Here is a 23,048-nt window from a genome sequence, read left to right on the forward strand (position 1 = left end):
ATGTACACTTTTTCTTTTAAACTGTGTTGCACTATGTTCATTTTATTGATGATCTTGTATTTATTTACAAAGGAGATATACAGAACACTAATTTATTTTTTTTATCATAAATTAACAGTAATAACTTTGATTTAGCATGTGCTCCCAGTATTAATAAAGCTGAGTTTAATTATTTAGGTTTGTCATTGAAAGGTGAAGGCAATCAGATAATTACATGTTTACAAAGAAAGACTGTGTCTAACAGAACTTGCTTACATACAAGAAGTGGTCATCATCCCACACATACAAGAAGTACCTCACCGTATGGAGTGTGCATTCAAGTTCAGAGAGCTTGTAGTAGGTGTAAAATTCGTACAGAAGTAACAAAAAAATTGCACACGTTTTTATCTAGATGTTATGATAAAGAAATAGCTGGAAAGCATATTGGAGAAATGTTAATAGAAACAGATGAGATATTGAATAATGGCGCAGTAAGTTAAGTCAAAAGTGGCCTACAACCAACATCTAACCCCCACCTTCCTATTTTTCTTTGTCCCTCTCCTCTCATCCTTCTCTCTACCCTCTTAATCCTCTTATTAACTTTAAATTTTCTCCTTTCACCCCTCATATCTTTCACCCCTGTCTCTCTACATCCCCTTCCCACTAATTCTTAATTTCTTAATATAACACATCACACAGTCTCACTAACAACTTATCCTCACATTTAAACATCACTTTTACTTCTATCCTTTTACTCCTTTCACTTGCACTAATTTCTTTAAAGATTAACCCTTCCTCTCTAGAACCATCTATTGTTGTTTTTTAATGCCTATAATCCAACCTATTTATATTTTGTAAAAATATATTTTGTGATGTTATTTTTTTTTTTCTGTCCAATATACTAATATGTACTTTCTCTATCTCCTGTTGTACCTCATGCATTTATCCTGCGTGCTTTAAAATTTTATGTTATATGTTTACTGTGATTGTAAAATTTTTTAATCAGTGTTGGAGCTTTTCTCCCCGGGCCTCTGCTGAAAATGGGTTTCTGACCCAGTCGGACTTTTCCCAGTTACCAAATGTCAATAAATAAAATAAAGAAAGAATTATGAAATTCTAGTTAAAATACGTTTTTAAGCAGTAAAATAGGTAAATCTTTTTGTCACTGAATGTAATACTTTTATTAACAAGGTTGTTTCATATGTATAAAATAGTGGGATATTTTGTTCAGGATGACTTTTTTATATCCTGTATGTACAAAACCTGATGCTTTCTACTGCGGTGGTGGTGCTGTGGTAGCGTTGTCACCTCACAGTCAGATGTTGTCCTGTTCGATTCTCAGCTAGAGCGTCTTGTGTGTGGAAACATGCGTGAACTGGCGTACCTTCGTTAAAGGTTGTGGATCAGGGCCGGCAACTCGGCACGTAAAAATCTACTGCCAATCATTAGCGGACCGGAGTTCCGCTGTGGCAGCCCCTAACTGGGAAAAGCCGAAAGACACAACAACAACTAAACCTGATGCTTTGCTATGATAAAATTTGTATGATATATTTGAATATTGTAATTTCAGGAAAAAGGTTGGATGGCTTCATAGCTATTTGAAAATTGGTATTGTAGTGTTTTTAAGTATATGCATATGTTGGATTATATTAACAGGGTAAGGTTTGAATGTAAATGTTGAGTCATTTGTGATGCAGAAACCATGATTTATGTGCAGCTGCAGTCTATATTACATTGCTGAGACAATAAAGGCATTTAGAATTAGACTGCAAGAGCATATTAGTGATATATGCAAGTAAGAGGGATACTACATTTTTAATACGTGTTGCTTAACTGATGCTGGCGAACATGAGACTAGCATCTTAGAACACACTCATATTAATAACAGGCAGGGGAAATGATACAAACAAACAACTTTAACATAAGGAAATAGTTTACATACTTAGAACACTGAAACTTAGTGTATCGGTCATGTTTGGCAACATCTTTGTTTTACAGTTAGTTTCATTTCCCATTGTGCTTTTCATGATAAAGTAACAAGTGATTTTGCAAAAAATATTGAAGATAACAGTGTACTGTACTGTTTCATGTTTTAGTTTCACCGTTGGCTGGGTTTTCTCAATAACCACACCGACAATATGATGCCAAGGGTGGTACTGACCAACGAGTTACATGCAGCTGCAAAGCATTATGGATAAACAAAACCATCTTACCTCCTTGGAGGAGCAGCTTCTTATTTGCACTGTGGTGTCACTTGTACATCATCAGATGTTGATTTTCAATGTGTGAGGTGTTCCATCTGCAAGAAACTAGTTAACTTATCTTTCTAGAAAGTAAGAAATTGCTACTGATGCATTTAACACAGAAATGCAGCAGTCTATACATTCATTTTTTTCATGGCGTCATAGCAGGGATTTTAAGCTCTGAAAAATATTCGGGGGACTCTCCTTACCAACAAAATAAAATGGCAAAACAACACACTTTTGCATCATAAACTGTATAATGTGGTGGTGTGTATGGTAAAGAGGTTATATCCAACTCAAAAGTTCATCACACTTGCTTCAGAACATGACCAGTGCACTTTAAAATTTTAAATCAAGAGATCATAGTGTTGAGAATAATTAAGTGCGGTCTCACAATGTTTATCTGTTATTTTATTGGTGTCTTACTTGATGTACATAGATAAATCCTTTTTTCGTCTCTCGCTTTGCACCTCCAAGGATTTATTGGTTAATTTTTGGTGCATTTTTCCACCTTTCGTTGTGTTTTGATGTACATAGATTCCATTGAAGACTTTCTGCCAAGACATTAGAATGTATAATTTAATAAAAGCTCCTGAATTTTTGCTATTTGGTCATAGCTTTTGGCATTGTTAGGATTATGGTTTATCTGGTAGACTCTCCCAGTTTAGGCAGAGAGCTCACTGACTGACAGCTATAATTGCTAGGAATGACAGGTATTCCTGTGTCTAATGTACAGGTAAGCCTTTAGGTAGTTATTGACATTTTGAATAAGAACTACTGTTATGTCCTTGGTTAATACTACTGTGTTTGTTGGATTAAATTAAAGGTTTATCTGTGAAGAGTCTGACAGCTAATTTACTTTAAGGTAAATGCCACTGGACTTTTTAATAACAGATGAAAATGTTTATACTTATTGTTAGTGGGCCTTTAAGTGGAAGGAGACGCAGTTTGTCATGATGCAGCATATGCAGGCTAAAGGGCAGGGTTTTCCACTGTGCATCTCTTCCTTGCTGGGTAATCCATAGTCTTAACAGTTGCCTAACTTTCTGTAGTTCTCTGAAATGTAGCAGGTGAAGAGGATGCTGCAAAAAGGAAAATTGTAAGTATGGCTAAAAAAGGTAGAGGGTATAGTTTTAAACAGTGTAATTAGTTAACAGTTCTCCACATGATATTAGTTTTCTCACACCCCAAGTGCAGTCCATTCTGAATACTTCTCAGTGGTTACAAATCTTTGATTCAATAGTCTGTTTATTCTTCTTCCACAGTAAGCTTTGTAAAACAAATCTAGGTCTGTGGAATCCATGTTTGGCAGTATGAGCATTCCTTTAAACACAGCTTCATGTTTACTAATCATTATTAAAGATTTCATTTCAGAAATGTAGGTGCTTTGCTTCTAAACTTTAAATTCATTTTCTTCAGCCAGTTTCTACCCAGCAAGTTGGGCCCAGCACTTTCAGCTGTTATAAATTGCAATGCTTCCTCTTCTTTCTCACAAGTAATTTTTAATTCATCAACTCCCTTTGCCTGAACTTCATTTTATCCATTGGGCTGATACTATCTTAAATAGTACTTTGAGCATTCAAAGGCTTCACGTGTTGTTTCATTTCTACCAGGAATGGGTTTTGTGTCACAAATACTGTATAAAGGAATTGTATTTATTTATTTATTAATTGATTGATTTGATTTATTCTGCTCTTACATTGACAAGAGTATTGTGCCAGCAATCCAGTATCAAACCTCTTTTTGCAGTCTTTCAACCCATACTTTTATAACATGTTTATTTTGGGATATACTGTGACCATCTCACCATGTTTCAGTGAATTGGTAATATATGATTTTGTTAAATTAACTCCAATCTTTAATCAGATCAGACTGGTTTGGCAGCATGATGCACTAAACTTCTCCAGGTGCAATTGACAATTGGAAAGTCACCCATTCAAGTTATAGCCAGCTGTAGACCCCCCTCCATGACTCAGGATACCCACTTCTTCTACCTGGACCTACTTGAGTCCATCAAGGTACCCCCTAACACCCTGATCCTTGGTGACTTCAACTACCCCACCATAAACTGGGTGAACTATGCCTGCTCTAATGCACTCACCCAACAATTACTTGAGTTCATCAATTCTAATGCAGTAGACCAGCTTGTGTCATCCCCCACAAGGGGAGATAGCATTCTAGACTTGGTTCTTACCAACATGGGTGACTGCTGCACCACCCCCATAGTAAGTTCTTCGCTGGTGAGATCAGACCATTGGTTTGTGTCATTCAAAGTGCTTATCCCGTCTAACACCCCCGCACCCCGCAGCCATAACCAAGCTAAAGAACTTCTCAAAAACTGACTACTGCCTTCTAAGGGAGGGTATCAGTAGCTTCATACCACCGCCCCCTCAGAGGATGCAGACAAATATGCTGAACAGTATGTCAGTGCAGTATACAAGCACCTGTACAACTGCATGGACTCGGCCATACCCATCAGAACTAAAACCTGCTCCTCAAGGAAACAAAAATCTATGGGCTTGACATCTTCTGTCAACAGGCTTTACAACAAAAGGAAGAAACTGTTGTCCAAGGGTAAAAAGGTACAAATTCCCAATTGGAAAAACTCCCTCCGTAGCCTCAGCAAGCAAATTAGATCACTGGTGAAACCCTCACAAAGCCAATTATGAATAATCGAAACTAGCCTCCGAAACAAAGGCTAATCACAAAACCAGTTAAGTCAGAAACCGGGTCTATATTAGATCAGTGAAACGGCATTACAGCGAATGCCGTTTTGCTGACAGATATAGACCGAAATCCAAAAATAGCGAAGGCTCAGGTTAGAGATTTTTTTTCCCTGGGAAAAAAATCACTTGGCCTGAGCCATGACATTGCCCATTACCCCACTGTACTGTGATCTCGGAATTGGTATATTTAGTTAGGGGGTGTGTGGGGAGTGCAGCCCCCCACGTTGGGGGGGTGTGGAGGCAAAGCCCCCCCACTTTTGTTTGAAATTGTGTGTATGTGGTTTTAGTGGAAGTGATTTCTTTCCCAGGGAAAGAAATCGCTGTCTTGAATGTTCGCGATTTAGTGTGGTCACTGATTAAGTGTCGATGAAGAGGCGTTCGATGGAATGCCTCTTCGAGCATTTAATGTAGACCGCAGAAACCTCCATGGCAAAGCCCAGGTTTGTTCTGAATTAGTTCTTAATGGTGCCACTTACACTGATCCTGTTGACTTAGCTAACCTGCTGGCAGATAGGTTCAGCGCAAACCTCACCACCCTGCCCCCCCAAAGGCCCATTCGACATCATGGATACTTGCCCCGTACCTCACATCTTCATAGATCTAAGTATTAAAGGCCCTATCCAAGACAAAGAACACAACTTCCATGGGACTTGACAGTATCCAAGGCTGTATTCTGCACCATCTCCAGCAAGAACTAGCCTCGTCATTGAGCACCTTATTCATCCATAGCCTAAGTACAGGCTTCATTCCAGCAGAATGCAGAACTGCCATTGTCATCCCTTTGCACAAAGGTGGTGCCACTACTGACCCTGGTAACTATCACCCCCATTAGCTTGACAAGTCTGATCTGTAAGGCCATGGAGCGTATTAGTATGGACCTCATAAACAAGGACATAGGCAGTCTCCAAACACTTGACCCCACCCATTTCGGATTTGTCAAGGGAAGATCTTGCCTTTTGAACCTGGTTGACTTTTTTGAGACTGTCACCAAGGCACTGGATGAGGGCAAGTCAGTACACACAGCTTACCTTGACTTGGCCAAAGCCTTTGACACAATCCCCCACTCTGGCATCATCAGAAAGCTAACAGAACTTGGTGTAAATCCCTGTCTCATCAGGTGGGTGGCCAACTGGCTCACTGGTAGGACCCACAAGGTCAAAATAGGTGCCACTACTTCTGATAGCAGACCTGTCACTAGTGGTGTCCCCCAGCAATCTGTCCTGGGACCCCTGTTGTTTGGTATCTACTTCTGAAAGGTCCAGGCAAAGACAAAAGGCCTGTGACTGACCAAGTTTGCTGATGACTGTAAGTTGGGTGCTGTCATTGACTCCCCAAATGATGTTAACATATTTCAAGAGGGTCTCACAGCAACAAATGACTGGTGCCAAAGTCACGGCCTTAAGTTAAATGCAAAAAAATGTATTATCATACCATTCGGCAAAAACATGGCCTCTACTGATTACCACATTAGTGGCAACCCCTAAGCACACAACCTGTGGTGAGAGACCTGGGTACACAAGTTGACAACAATTTTACATTTGACTAGCGTGTAGCGGCAGTGGTCAGAAAAGTCTTTTACTTGGTTCATCTCATAAGTAAAGGGATTGCATCCAGAAAAAAGGAGGTTATTACCTTTATGTACTCCTCCCTCATTATGCCAATAATTGAATACAATGCCCCATTTGGTATGTACCTCTCCAAACAACTGCACCAACTGGAAAAGCCACAGAAATACTTCACAAAGAGAATCCATGGCCTCCAACACCTGTCCTATGTGGACAGGCTCAAATCACTATCACTCTACTCTGTATCATACAGATTGCTCAGAGGTGACCTGTGTCTCGCCTACAAGGCAATCTCAGACCCTGCTCTACTAAAGATGCTCCATATCCGTAAGTCTAACTTCTCGCGTAGTACCCAGTCAAAAGGCTTAAATCTAATATGCGACATTAGCAAAACCTGCTGGAGAGACAGGTTTGTCTCCCAGACGCTGCCCCATCTCTGGAATAGACTCCCCATACATGTCAAGCAAAGTACGTCGCTGACCCTCTTCAAGTGCAATCTTGATGAGTGGATGGGCAACCACAAATTTGTCCCATGGGTTCCACCTGTGTCCCTCATTGACAGGGGTGACAGGTGCTGATTGTGATTTATTTTCTGGGGATAAACTCTTGGCTAGGCTTGTAAGGGCCCCAGAGCCATTAGCCTAGTAATCTCCTATGATCCTATACGCTTATTTAAGTGACATTGCAGAACTTTGGGTAGGGAAGTTTCTCCTTATCCCCAAGGTTGCACAGTCTCCAGTTTAGAATATTTACAGGCAGAGTTGCTTGGGATGCAAGGGAGTGGTTTCTTTTCCTGCAAAAACACTTTTATTTTGTACTACTGATAAAGTAGATGATATGTGCTGTTGAGCATAATTTTAATTATTTCTGGTACAATATTTCTTTATTTCTACAAGCCCTTGTTGTGTTCCAGTTTTGCCATATGTATAGTATGGTTCTAACCGAATTTGTAGTTTGCAGTAGTGCACCGTTTCCTGATGCATTTATAACATTCATCAGTTTTTCTGCTTGTACTACTTTTTGGTGATGTACCTTTCATAGCTCTTTTCTAGTTTATGGTAGCATGACAGTTTTCCAACATTTTTGGGTGCATACCTTTTACAGTTTTCTTTTTCTAATTTCATGTTACATGCCATTGTGTATTGCTTAGTTGTAGAACATATATACTTTTTATTTTCTGCTTTCCCAGCTAAGGCATGCTTTACAATATTTTTGAATGTTGCTTGTTTTTTTGACAGCAGTCTTCTTTATTTCTCCACATGGTTCTCCTTTTCATTTACATTTTGTTAACCTGGCTCCATGGCACAGAGGGATAGAGCCCTGATTGCGACACCGTTGACCGGGAATCATTTAATAGCCCTGGCTTTGGAGGAGCCAGAAAGGGAGAGGAATGAAGGTGTTTGACCCACTTGGCTCTCCCAGGGTGGGGTAAGAAGGGTTGCTTCTGCTTGGGGAGCAGATAAGGATGGTGTTTGTGTTTCTACTGTGGAGACATGGGATACCACCTCTCTGACTTTGAGGTTGGTGGTTGGGGTTGTCTGCTGCCAGGTTCCATGTTAAAGTATGGGAATGCCCATTGTGGCCAGCCCATTGCATGTCACACTTTCCCTTACACAGCTAAAGGTGTGTGGGTACTTAGGGCCTCAAAAAGGAACAATCCGTGAACTACCCTTAGTGGCTGTCTAACTGATAACATCTCTTGTCCTACTCCGTCTTGGAGATGAAGGGAACAAATGGGTCATTTGGCTGAGAGATGACCAGTGATTGATCAGCAGGTAGAGGGAACAAAGGAAAACTTTTGGATCAACTTTTTCAACTAAGTAGATGTCAACCAAAAACACAGTCAACAAGTCCTAGTGTGCGTGCGTGTGCGCACACACACACACATACATACACACACACCTACACACATATATTATAAAATATATTTGTTTGAAAATTGTTATACTTAGTCTGAAGTTACATGTTTAGAAGACAGTTCCTATTGTTTCCCCCCTGAATTGTTTTATTGCTTCCCCCTCCAAGTTTCATTTATAATAGGTACAGTCAGTCTGTGGGAATTCATGTTTGACCTCATTGTGGCTTGCTGAAAAGCTAAGAATAATTTCTTCAGAAAACAAGATTTGGTTGCTCTTTGAAGAAACCTTGATTAGAAATGCTAGTCAAAAACTCAGGAAAGTGGGTCTATGTGACCAGTAAGTCATGCATGTGTTTTTTTTTTCTCAGTGGACTTGTTTAATAGAACTTTTATGTCTCTCTTTGTCAGCAAAAGCTCAAAACGGCCTTATTCACACTTGAGTCTCGGTTGATGATACTCCTCGATCAACAGCTTAAGCAAGAGCAGAGAATATCAAGTATCAAAGTAAGCATGTTTATTTATTTATCTAGTTATTTATGTATTTGATGCACGTTTTCAAGATACATATTACGTATTAATGTATGTATGCATTTTAGTATGTATTTATCAGATAACTGTTTTGTGCTTTATATTTTTGCATTTGTTTAACTCTAGGAAGCTTTGCAAAATGCAGTAAAATGTGAAAACTATGTCCTTTATGTTGTTGTTTTCTTTCGGCTTTTCCCGGTTAGGGGTCGCCACAGTGGAACTCCGGTCCGCTAATGATTGGCAATAGATTTTCATGAACGCCGAGGTGCCAGCTCGACGTCCAACCTTCAACGAAGGCATGCCCATTTACGCATGTCTTTCGAACACCCACCCAACCGTGGGGAGGACATGCAGACTCTACACAGAAGGCACTCCCCGCACTCCAGCTGAGAATTGAATGGGAGAACCTCTTGCTGTGAGGCAACAACACTACCGCTACACCACCGCGGAAGGTTAGTTATTTTATTTCTAGTCCTGTCTTTCTGAACTGCCACATACACACATAGTCACTAGTATGCTCACTTAAAAAAAGTAATATAACATACCTGAATGTTAACGCTGAGACTGCACCTCTGCAAATAATTCAAATAGAAAATAATTTCTTTGGAAGTTGCTGATAAAACAATGAAAACCTACAAACCACTGGGATTGATGTCATTATGAAGTGCAGACATCAAAATTCTTCCAAAAGTACCAGCTAGACATCACAGTAGACTTTTGGGATTAGGAACAGCTGTAGCACAGATGTGCAGTGCTGAGTAGGGCTGGCCCACATCTATGGGCAATCTGGGGAGAGGCATATGCTAATTAGCCATGTACTCTCTCCCCTCAAAATCTGTGGAGAGGCATATGCTAATTAGCCATGTACTCTCTCCCCTCAAAACCACCTCCATCTCCAGGAAGGCATCTACACACCGAGAGATTCAAGAAATCGCTCAGCCATGTAGATCAGCCTGGCTGACCCCACTGCATTGCAGTAGTGAACACAGTCAAGAGGCCATGTTTAACTACGAACATGGAAGCAGTATAAGGATAGTAGTGTAAGAGGAGTCGCTAGACACCAGGGATTCTTCTGAGCTCAAGTGCCGTAATGACACCAACAGCAGTATGGTGATCGGGAGCTGGGGGTGGGAAGGGAAGCACTAGCCACTAGGGAAACTACAATGGTGCCTTACTGGCTTTTACAGCAGTATGAGGATTGGAGTGGAGGAAGATGACCAGTGAGTACTTTAAACCCCCTGTTCTTTAATGGTGCTTCAGCTAGTATGGAGGTTGAGGTGGGGGGGGACACTAGATTGGGGGGGAGAATGGACAAGTCAGAGACAGATGCAGGGACTGTGTGTGTGTGTGTGTGTGTGTGTGTGTGTGTGTGTGTGTGTGTGTGTGTGTGAGAGAGAGAAGAGAGTGACTTGGGAGTGGATTCCTATTATTAAAAGAAGTGGCTGCAGCAGTTCTTCGTGATAGTAACTGCAATTCAGAGAGATTCAAATTATCCGATATGAAGTTTTAAGGATACTGTTGACAAAAACATTCAGAAAACTGAAGAGCAAAAGAATGGACATCTATTACAAGATGAAAGTTTTAAAGTCTGTTCTCTAGCAGGGATATTTATGCAGTTAATGATTTCATCAGAGGTTTTGTATCTGATAAGGCATTTACCCATTTCACATGGTCGTGATAAACTAATTTAAATGCTGAACAACATTAGGAAATGCGTAGACAATTCTGCTGGAGTAAGAATAGCTCACAGTAGGTAATTATGTTAAAGCAAGAGGGGGAATGGCATACCAAATTACGCAACAAACATAGGTGCTTTTAACTTGGTTTAGTGGGTTATCTTAAACAAGGAAGATCCCTCTAACTGGGAATGTATTGGGACTGGACCAGTTTTATAAACAGTGCATTCAGTCAGGTGGGGTAATTTATGGCTTATGGTTAACAGATTAGAAAGGTGCTTTAAGGAAAAAAAGAAATAGGAAGTGGAAGAAGAGTATATTGGAAATAGGAAGTGGAAGAAGAGTATATTGGAAATAGGAAGTGGAAGAAGAGTATATTGGAAATAGGAAGTGGAAGAGTATATTGGAAATAGGAAGTGGACAAAGAGTATATTGGAAATAGGAAGTGGAAGAAGAGTATATTGGAAATAGGAAGTGGAAGAAGAGTATACTGAAAGCTGTATCTTGAGAGAAAAGGAGGAATGTCGGTAAATGGTAGAGCTGCAAAAATTTATGCTGATTTGTTAGAGAGAAGTTGTTGATGTTGGAAAATAATTCTGATAAATGGAATCCATCTATACACAGCCCCCCCCCTTTCCCATTTTTTACATGGGGTCTGGGTGTCACTTCAACAGTGACAATCATCTAGAGCAAAGGTTCACACCTCTGGGTGGCTAGCCCTGCCGGAGAATTCTGATAAGTGGAAAAAGCAATGAAAATAATACTTTGACATATACAGACTGTGAAAATGTGAGGTAGGTGTTATTCTCTTCATAAATGGGCATGCATCGGGATCAAAAGATACTACTGTTACATAAACATTTAACCCCTGTAGAATGCTTTTGGTACAAAGGAATTTAGATGTAAAATAATGGCACTCTAATTTAAAGATGGATGGTGTACACGTTTTGAATGTATTAATGTGAAATGTTTTTGTAAGATTGCATGTGATAATTTGTTTCAGGAAAAAAAAAAATATTTTTTGCATATTAGGCATTTGAGGTGACATATGTGGCTTGAATAATAGGAAGTAAACAGGTTGTTTCTTTCGTAATGTGGTTAAATCAAGTATAGCCAGTGAGTGAAAACACCCTAGCACTGCACACAAACCAACACTGATACTGGCAAAATGAAGTTAAAGAGAAGAATCATGAGTGGGTGACTGGACAGAAACACAGTCTTTTCCCAAACTGGTCTGAAACCCTAAAGTGCTGTAATATGGATCCAGACCAATCTTATATGGTCTAGACTACATCATATTTAACTGTATAAATACTGTAAATGTTATTTTCTTTTCACGTGACTTAAAAAATATTAACAAAAAATGAATAGATGTAAGTAACGTTTACTGTTGATTATCTGCTTTGTGTTGGAAAGTTTATTAAGCACTATTAAATGAAAAAAGCCAAGACCAGTCATTGATTTTGTCTAACCGAATATTTTGCATGACATATAAGTTGCCAGAATCAGAACTGCTGGAAGAAATAGGTATGCAGATGATACCACTGTAATGGTTGAAAATGAGGAAAAGTTGAAGAACCTGTTCGTGAAGGTGAAAGTCGAAAGCACAAAAACTGGTTTGTTCCCCAAAACCAAGAACATTAAAACCAGTCATCTCTCTATCAGTTCTTTACAGACAGGTGAAGATGAAGGGAAGCACTGCCATATTTTATTTTCCTGGGTTCAATTACCTCTGCATCTGGTGACTGCAGCCATGAACTTTAAAGATACTTGTTTTTTGGAGAGTAAGCTTTGACAAATGTGGATGAGATTTTAAAGAACAAAGACATGACGTTGTCAGTAAAGATCTGTATAGACAAAAAGCTTTCAGAGTTGGACTTGTAGCTAAGGCTATGTTTTGGAAAATTAATGCTTTTGAACTTTGGTTTTGGAGAAAACTTTTTTAGGCATGCCAATGACTTTAAGATCAAACAAGTCAATACTTAAGGAAACAAATCCAGAGTATTCGCTGGAAGGTCCAGTACTAAAAACAAAACTCAGATACTCTGGCCACATAACGTGAAGACAGGTTTCACTGGGGAAGGCACTGAGAACGATCGAGGGTAAAAGAAGAAGCTGTGGCAGAGGCTTAGGTGGAGGGACGGCTTCACTGAAGTAATGAGTATAAAAATTCAAGAATCCAATGAAGCCGTTCTTGCCAGGCCTGGTGTGATGAAGTCCTCGAAGTCATGATTAGTCAGAATCAACTAAATGACTAAACAACAACAAGACATGTAGTCATGTTTCTAAATTTCATTGTAATTGTCTCAAGCAGACAAGGGCTGCACTTCACTTGAATTGAAGAAATGTTTATGGACTACAACAGACATTCTATAGTTTTCAACTTCCGTGTAAGTTTCTGTTAAACTAAATGCCCGGTAATGTCTCAGGACAGCTGCCACTTTGGTATTTCACTAGTCAACGTTACTGGATACTGTAACAATACTTTACAGTTTTTATTAGCAAAAATGTGTGATTGCATTTATTGCAATCAAAATGCAGAATATGTCTATACTTGTGATAAGAACTAACTCTCTATATAAGGTTTATACTAGTTAAATTATAGGAAAAAGGCAAGCAAAGTTGAAGTCTTCAAATATATGTCTCTTTGTTGCACTGTTGGCTAATAATACTAAAACACCTTATCAAAAATTAAAATATGTGGCTTAAAGTCCACATATGTACCTTCAAATTGTTTTAATAAATATAACATCTCATACTGCAAGCTTTGGACCTGTGGACTTGGTCACTAGTGTTGTGCTACTGAGGCATGTTGAAGGCCACAGTACCAACAGGATGGTGGGTAAACAGGATTCATCATGTGCACAATCAAGAAATAAGTATACCATAGAGAGGCTTAATGCATAGCTCTGTTAGACAAGGAAACATGGTTAATTTTATTTTCCACCCATTTTTCTTGTTCTACTTCAGTATCAAGGTAGTTGTTCAATAGTTAAGCAGCAATTGTGTTATTGTAATAATTGATTGTATATTAAGTTGGTTCTTTTCCTTTTATAGTTCAAAATATAGCCATATCAGAACTGACTTTCGTTTTTCTTTTTCTTTTTTTAATTAACTTCCCCCAGACCCCACTCAGCCTCTGGTCTTGCCCCCTGGTTCTCATACTTGCCCAACTCTGGATCCCTCAGTTGCTCATTACTGGGTATTCCAGAAGTGGCCATTCACCAGGTGGTCCCCTAATTCCTCAGGGAGATTATCTCTTGGTGACTTCTAGGCATGGGGAAATTAAGGATTCCAAAGAGGATTGTAAGTGCAGGGCAGGGAACCATCATTTTCTTGGTTGCCAGTTGTTGTCACTTACTGGGGGATAGGCAGTGATGACTGGATATTATAACTGATTCCTTGAATTAATTTGAGTTGCCCTATGAGGTCCGTGTTCTCCATAGATATTGTCCATGTGTAAGAATTACAAACAAGAGGCACAAACTGCATAAACAACACAGGTACCTTTAACCAGTTTGGGTTTTATTTTGTATGCTCCTGCTTCCAGTACCGCATTGTGGTTTTGGGGGTCATGTGAAAGGATTCCCCAAAATCTTCCCCAAGGATAATAGAGCTGCCTCTCATCTACTGCATCTTATGTCCCCAAACAGCCTTAAGTCAGTTTTTAATTTTGTGTCAGTAGTAGCATAAACTGAAAGACCTGCCTTTTTGCCATCAGACAGTCTAAGAGATCAGAACAAATTGTATTAAATTTATAATTGTTTATTTGAAAAAAGTCCTCCACGTTTTTTCCTTTAGCCATAGAAAATTGTCCCTAACAAAGAAAGATAGACGTGATCTAATTTGATGTCCAAGAAACGTCTTTATAGGTACATAAAGGTAATTACTTACAACACACCTAAAACTACCCTATGGGTAGGGAAGTTAAGGAAGTTCCAGGCATGAGATCCTACTCCAAAATACTAGATGGCTTACTAAATACTTTGTTTTAAATATTGTAAATACAAGTTTTTCCATATTGAAATTCCATTAGACTCAAAAGAGTATTAGCTGTTACATGATACTAAGGATAAAGAATTGTAACATCTCTGTCCTCCTATGTCTGAATGGCCAACTTCAGGCTGTGCTTGGATAATTACTTCACCATACAAACTTTTAAATTTCTCTTATCAAATTAACCTAATAAAAGCAGAATCAACCAAATTCAGTAAAAAAAAAATGTTATATCCACTTTCTTCAGCAGACTATATGATTTTATTTACATTGACACACATTATATACATATGGGTCCCTATCAGTTGATCAAAGTTCCAGAAACTTGAAATTCATATGGTCGAGCTTTTGAAAACTCGAAGCTTTTGAATGGAGCTCGCAGTACAGCGAGGCTTTTCTTCACTGCAGTGCAATCTCTTAAGTTGGTATATATAATTTGCAGGGGACACAGCCCCCAACATGTGGGGTACAGGGTGGTTTGCCTACCTGCATAAATGTAAAGTAGGTAGATTTTTTTATTTTTTGCTTTATGTTCGAGTTTTCAGAAACTCGATCATATGGTCTCATCTGTATGAATTTAGAGTTTCTGAAAACTTGATCACCTGACATAGATCCATATATATATATATATATATATATATATATATATATATATATATATATATATATATATATGTGTGTGTGTGTGTGTGTATTTGTGTGTGTGTGTGTATATATGTAAAGATAGATAGGTAGACAAGCTCTGTAAGGGAAAATGATGCCTCCTTAGAGCATTAGCCAAACCTGCTAAACAAAAATGCCTGGAAGAAGGGGATACAGTACTGTTGTTTACTTTTTCTAGACAGTTTCTGTAGTTCTTTTCCACCATGTTTTAACTTGTATGTTATCTCAAGAAAATTAAATTTATGAACAACATGAATCCTCCAGAAACACTCCTGTTAGAGTTGGCCTAACTTCCTTAATATTTTCAAAAATTCTGATTCAGTACTAAAGCATAACTCTTATAATTATATGATATTACTGATACATTGTCTGTGTATACAGTTGTAGCACACATTTAGTTGGCTATACTCATACCGGAAATTTCACTCGGTGGGGAGCTTCCCTGTTGGACTCCATTTTAACAATTATAGCTTTGATGTAAAGTTATTATTGATCTTAATAAATGCATGTGTTGTCTCTATGCACATTCTTTATATGACCTAAAGCGATATGGGACAGCATAATGACGCAAGACTTTAATTCCCCAGTAACAGTGTCACAAGACTTCTTGCATCATATGATATTGCATCATTATTATTTATGAGGTCCCTGTTTTTCCAGGTAAAATAAAATAATTTGAATTAAGTTGTTTGACTTTCCTTTCTACCTTTCAAGGAAAAATTGGAAAGAATGCAGAATAGCATCTATATTTGTCATTAGCTAATGGTCTAAGTACTCCCCTTTCCCATTGTTATTGAAGCAAGAGCCACATTCTGCATAGACTGGGGAATGTACTACTTTTTATGTAAAAAAGAGATTTGTAACAAATGTAGAGACAAGAGTACAGTATCTGCAAAACACCACTAGTAGAACTCTGTAGGTAGTTGTTCTGGATCATCCTTTCTGATGCTGCATTGCTTTTATTATTTCTTGTATATGTACATCAAGCCAGCTATCTCTGCTAGGCTTTTCTCACTCCATTTCATTATCATAAATATGATGATATTTCAACATATACTGTTCCTGATAAATATACTGTGTTAAATTTCCATCTTCATCCAGTAGGTCATATTATTTCTGAATTTAACCTTGAAGCACTGCATTGCTAAACATTTTCCTATATTATCATAGCATAAAAAAAGTTAATGTAATGTAATCAAAATCCAGCCTCTGTCTGTTTTCTTTCTTTTCCAAAAATCGGCTTCTTCCATAGAGGTTCATTCTTCTTGTAGTCTTATTGCTAAAGTGATGACTGCCCATAGATATATCAATGCTAACTTAAGTCAGTATGTCAATATTACAGTTTTCATGAGAACCCCCAGTGATACTTACTGGTCTCAATTCCCATCTTAACATCTTTATAAGGTACTCTTTAAATGGGTTACTATACGCGTATCAGATGTATATTGCATTGTAATCACCGGAGAAGAAATATTTGTCTGTGCTCATATCTGCTTGATATCTTGTAGTTATATTTAAATAACTTACTGTCAGACCATGGGACGTAAACCATACCAAACTGTCAGTCCAATAAATCCATATACAAGGCAAATAAAATCAATACAAGAAAATAATTTTTAAACATGAAATAATAATTTATGAAAAAATCCCTTTAGCAACAGATCATGTATATGTAAGGAGTCCACAAATTCTTCAATTCCCATCAACTGTTAAGATCATTTGTGTAGCAAACTTTATATGACAAAATATTTAGACAAGATTTACTACATAAGGGAGATAAAACTGCATTCCCATCTGCTGACAGTAAGACTGTAGAGCTTCCTTAACTACTGCAAGTGCTGTTTTTTTTTCTTCTAAAAAGAGCATGTATTCACAAAAAGGAGCCAATAATTATTTCTTCTCATATATCTCAAAATTCAGTAAATTCACTAAAAAGCCTACATTGGTTAGAACTGCCTCATTAGCTAACATATACACAACCTCTTACCACCTATAATATTATCCAGCATCCATCTGTCTGTCCAGCACTAAAAAGCATTCCACACAACTGTGTTCCCAGTTGGTCATTGCGATCCAGTGGCCAAAAACTCCTGTATGTCTGCAAACCTTTCAAATCTGCTGGGCATTGTCTGTACTCCCAGAAGGGTCCTAAGGCCTGAAACTCCTTACCTGTACCCATCACGTCAATATCTTCCCTCCCATCTATCAAAACCACTCTGAAATAGTTCCTAGCTAAAATCTGGTTTATTCTTGCTCAAAACTAGGATAAACTGTATGCCTGAATGTAAACAAGTACCTTTTCATTCCTTGTACCTCGTTGCTCTCCCTTCTTCACTTGCTTCCTTATTTCTATCAAATTCTCTTCCCTGAATGTCTCTCTAAATACACCATAAGCCTGTTTTCCCTCACTTCATATTGCAGTTCCTGTTTGCATTAGACTAACTTACCTTTAATTTTTCTGCAAACTGTCTAAAATTTGTCTAAATCTTAAATGATTGCCATATAACTTGTATCAGTCCTTAGCCAGTGTTTGTTTAAGGTGGGTGTTTGCCAGAGCAGTTGTTGCTTGTGGCATTTGGTAATGTGGAACACAGAGACCATAATAGTAGATGGAAGAAGAGTTTCAGTCACATAAAGGGAAATTCTGGTGCTGGATAGTGAACATTTAGGCTACGTAGTCTGCCCACTTTTCACAAGAAATGCTGCAGGTTGTGTGTGTGTTCCCCAGTTCTGATCTGAATCTGGTCATTATTTTGTTTCTATTACCTTTTTCTGTGCCTTCTGTAAAGCAGTGCTTCCTTGTACCTCCAGTGAGCTACCACTGAATCCTCAAACTCTTACAAATTTGTTTTTGAATTGTGGCATCCATTTTGGTTGTGTGAATTCCCTTGCGGTATTAAGTGCCTGTATTGTCTTTCCTCTGCTTCATTTCCTCAGAACTATATGTTAATTTGTTATATGGCTTCTGATACCAGTAATTATGAGCATAGTTCTCAGCCTCTAACTTTTCAGGATCATGGACAAACCCCAAAATAATCTGGAACAAAGACCCCGAATCAGGGACATTTGTTGTAGGTTTTAGTTATACTGACTTAAAAAGTTGGCACTATAAGAGAGTATGAATTAACATTATTGTCTAAAGTAAGAGAAACCTGTAACTGTAATTATCATTGTTATTATTATTTTTACTGTAATGCACTGCTGATTGTAAAAATCAGATTCAGGAAGGACAGAGCAATTTTTTTTTTAACAAGAAACATCTTTATGAAATTATCACTTATGACATATGCAATCATGCATTTATATAAATGAAAACAAACCATATTGGACATAATTTCAATTGCAGATATTACCTGTCCAGTCATTGCCAGTCAAACATTACAAAACTCATTCAGTCCCTGCCTTCCATTAAACCTCATTCCTCCTGCAAACCATTATTCTTTAAGTACTGTTCCCACAATTCCCATGGAATCCCAGATGGAAGAAGAACACCGTTCTGTCCGCAGTTGTTAATCAGTCCTGGGTTGTACTTGTGACTCTCACCATTTTCTAAAGATCTCACTTCAGTTGTTTTATCTCTGTTACAATATTCACTACTTCTAGAACAGCTGTTTTAGACTTGGATTTCTGCTTTATAACGGTTTCTTTTTTGGCCAGCACTAACATTTAACTCACCAACACTAAGGATGTCCCTCGGAAATGACACTTTAGAGGTGTGATTATGAGGTCTGCAGAACTGCATACAGTACTCCTACTGCATTGAAGAGGGAGGGATAACAAGTCTGCTGTACTAATGATGCATTTTCATGACTCGACATTTCACCCCTGCTCTCCTTTATTTTTTCTTGTGTCACTTAAAATTAAGTCCTCTCATAAACTTCCTGTAAGTTTCATTCCTCTCTTGTTGCTACAACTTCCCCCTCCAGTCATGTACTTCTCTATGGTTTGCTACCTCACAGCTGCATATTTCTGTTACTTGTTTTGTAATGAATTTAAGCTGCCATATTTTAAGTCACTCCTGCAGGCTTGCCTACTCTATTCTCTTCATAAATAAGCCTTCCTTTTTGTATTAACTCTTGCATAACTTTGTGTCACTAATAAAACTGAAAACCCAGACTGAGTCACTTAAAAAGACCGTACAAAACTGTCCTAGTACTGAGCCTAGTAATAATCTACTGGTTACCAGGTTTCATCTGTGGGAACTGCATTTGCTATAAACCCCCTGTTTGTCTTATTGTCTAGATAATACTTATCCACATTGTCAGGCTGGGACCTATACAGTGTCATATTCTTAAAGTGTGTGTGTCAGCTACTTGGAGCAGGGATACAGAGCACTGGTTTCACAGAGAGAGTGGTGGAGGACTTGGCTTGGGAACTTGGCTGAGGACTCAACTCTATAGCTGTGCCAGTGGGGAGTCTTACTGGGGGCCTGGAGAGAGAGAGGGAAACCCAGACCCCGGACTGAGTGTGTTCCCTTTGTGCTGCTAAGGGAAATTGTAATTGATGCAGACAGCTGCATGTGGAAATGCTGTGTGTATCTATTTTGTTCAAAGTGAACATCCCTCTCCAGTATCAGTGGTGAGGATTCAGGCTCCTTGATTACTGGCCCAGGGAAAGGAACATCACAACAGCTATTATTTGAAATGAGTGGCTAAATTTGGTCACCTTTCTTGGGCAGCTATGTAAGGCTGATCATTTTTGTTCTTGAATGCTAAGCAAATTATTAGTGTGGCAAACCTTCCCTGTTGCTATTTTTTCTGCCTGAAGCCGTACACATTTTCAGCTTCAGTATCCCATTATTTTGTCTTCTTTACATCATTGTGAATCTGTGTAACTTGTATGTATCCCCTTTCTTAATGGAGTCGATTATCTTGTTCTGTGCCCAAGCTTTGGATTTTCTGAGTGCCATTTCTAGTCCCTTATGATATTTTATGTTATTTTCCCCTCCAGGTATTTGCCAGTCATCGGTCTTTCCTCATTCTGTTTGTCAGTCAGTCCAGTCTTTCTCCTGTGGGATGAGGGTTAGTTGCAGGAGGCTGTCATCAAAGCAGCCATTGTTTTTTTTTTTTTTTTCTTGGGGTGATCCTAACCCTTCTCCTGGTGGCTGATGTGCATTCATGCATATGAGAGGTCCTTTTGTATCTTCCTATGAGAACATGTATGTTCCCACACCTAACTTCTAATGGCTGCCACAGAATGTAGCCAAGTAGAGGCAAGTACTTTTCCCAGCCCGTATGCTACCTGTATGCATCTCTTCAACAGTGGGTACTGATTTTGAAGCAGACTGGACTGCCTCCTTTTCTCCATGACCAAGCTGTCAGTCAATCTGGGGTTGTAACTGGGGTTTATCACTGTATATCGTGGAGATGGGTGGTTTCTTCTAATTCAGTTGCTGCATTTCTTCATCCTCCTAAATTTGTGTTTCCTTATACTTCCTGTTATTTCCTCCTTTCTCCTTCAAAGTCACCTCACCTCCGTTGAGAAGCACATGTTGTGCTATCTGTTTTTTGGCATTATGTAATAGTTTCATAAAAAAAAGATTTGTTGTTCTTTTGATCAGAGGTTTACATAAGTTTTCATCATTCCTCCATCCCATCTTAGATTTTTCTAAGAGTCTGGCCCATTTTGTCAAAGTCATTTCTAAAGTCCAGAAACGTTACTTGTTTGGCGTGAGTGTGTATCTAAATTTATGGTCACTCACACTGTTTTGTAATCAGTATGCTGATGGCTGCTTGCCAATCAGCTCTTCCTTCCCACTTTGAGAACACACCCACAGGTGCTGTGATCAAGATGTCCTGGTTTGTCCTTAGCATATTCAAGATTTAAGACAACAAACCTATCTGTCCTTCTAATAATGTCACATATTGTTTTCTTATCTTTTTTGCTCCCTGTGAGGAGGAGGTTCTGTATAAAACCCCTTTGCTGACCATGTTGCCGTATCCAGTCTCCATGATGACACATGGTGCAGCCACATATCCTTCTTTATTAGATATTTCTGTAGTTTTGATCCATTCCTTTGCATAGAGAGTTAAACACTCCCCTATTTTTATCCACCCTGCCCCGTGCCCCTCCTTTTAACTGTGTTTAATTCCTCTCTTCTGCTACCACAGTACATTGCAATGCACTGACGGTATAGTCACAGGGCTTTGAGTGTGTCTGTGTAGAACATGTTTAAGCCTTGTATTAGTGACAGGGCTTTGAGTGACAGGGCTTTGAGTGTGTCTATGTAGAACATGTTTAAGCCTTGTATTAGTGACAGGGCTTTGAGTGTGTCTATGTAGAACATGTTTAAGCCTTGTATTAGTGACAGGGCTTTGAGTGTGTCTGTATAGAACATGTTTAAGGCTTGTATTAGTGACAGGGCTTTGAGTGTGTCTGTGTAGAACATGTTTAAGCCTTGTATTAGTGACAGGGCTTTGAGTGTGTCTATGTAGAACATGTTTAAGCCTTGTATTAGTGACAGGGCTTTGAGTGTGTCTATGTAGAACATGTTTAAGCCTTGTATTAGTGACAGGGCTTTGAGTGTGTCTATGTAGAACATGTTTAAGCCTTGTATTAGTGACAGGGCTTTGAGTGTGTCTATGTAGAACATGTTTAAGCCTTGTATTAGTGACAGGGCTTTGAGTGTGTCTATGTAGAACATGTTTAAGCTGTGTATCATTATCTCTGTGGGTGCTGCAGTTATTGCATGTGTCTGCTTAGATAGATGTCAAAGGGGTAATTATATTCAATGACTGGCCTAATGAGGTCTGATTAAAGGGTTACAATGACGTCCCTAGATCTAGACACACTCCCTTTATTTATAAGTTGTGCAATATAGAAGGAATTTCTTACAATGATAGACACATGTTGGTCAAATGTTAGGTCACTGTCCACATAAGGTCATTGTCCACTTAAGTTCCCAAATCCCGAACCGCTGGGTCAACTCTTAGGGGCATATTGTCAATGTGGTAGTTCGCTGGGGTAGATAATATCCCAAAAGATACAGTAATGTATTTTTTGGAAATTAATTTCAGACCAAGATTTTGACGCCAAGTATTTATTTGAGACCTATCTTCCTGCAGAATTTCAAAGTCATTTGCGGATTCACTGACTGCTGCTAGCTTACAGTCATGTACAAACTTAGTCAGCCAGAACCCTTGGATATTGGCTTTTAATTAAAAAAAAAATAAATGCCAAACAGGAGAGGTCCCAGCACATAACCCTAGGGGGATTCCACTGGTAACTGGTCTCTTTCTGAAGGTAACTTCCCATACATTGATTATCTGTGAGTCATTTGGCAATCCAGCAGGTGACATAGGTGATTATTCCCAGTTTATTTGGCTTTTACACTATGCCTGACTGGGGAATTGTATTGGAAGCTTTGGCCAGGTTGATAAATTTGCTTTGATGACCTTTTAAAAAAAAAGCCACCAGATTGAGTAAGCATGACTCGTCCTTGACGAATCCCGATTGAGACAGGTCTAGTGTTTGGAGAGTTCCTATGTCCTGATTGGTTAATTCCATAATAAGTCTTTCCATGGCTTTACATATGAGGCTGGTGAGACTTATGAGTTATGGGTCTGTAATTGTCTGGGCTTGTGGAAGGTCCTCCCCTTATGCGGGGGGACTGTAGCTGTTCTCCATTCACTTGGTACAAAACCTGTATGGAGGCTGAGACTGAACACTTGTTAGGGGTGTGACTAAATCATACTTCATTCTGTTTAAGGTGTATCCTTTTAAGTGGGGCAAAAGCCCTGAGCTGTGCCGTAGTTACTGAGCTCATTTTTACAGTGTACTGTATCGTGTCTGTCTGTCTGTCTGTCTGTCTGTGT

General features: G+C 38.8%; 1 protein-coding gene across 1 annotated transcript in view; it reads left to right on the plus strand.

Annotated features, from left to right (window-relative positions):
- The window catches only part of TRIM72 (tripartite motif containing 72), a 329,875-nt gene that overhangs the window by 94,021 nt on the left and 212,806 nt on the right, over positions 1–23,048 (plus strand). The window contains exon 2 of the mRNA XM_044086926.1: positions 8,780–8,875. Within this exon, the coding sequence (XP_043942861.1) occupies positions 8,780–8,875 (96 nt within the window). The remainder of the gene's footprint in view (positions 1–8,779; positions 8,876–23,048) is intronic.

Source organism: Protopterus annectens, chromosome 10.part0 (genome assembly GCF_019279795.1).
Source record: "Protopterus annectens isolate FY-2018-M chromosome 10.part0, PAN1.0, whole genome shotgun sequence".
Classification (NCBI taxonomy): Eukaryota; Metazoa; Chordata; order Ceratodontiformes; family Protopteridae; genus Protopterus; species Protopterus annectens.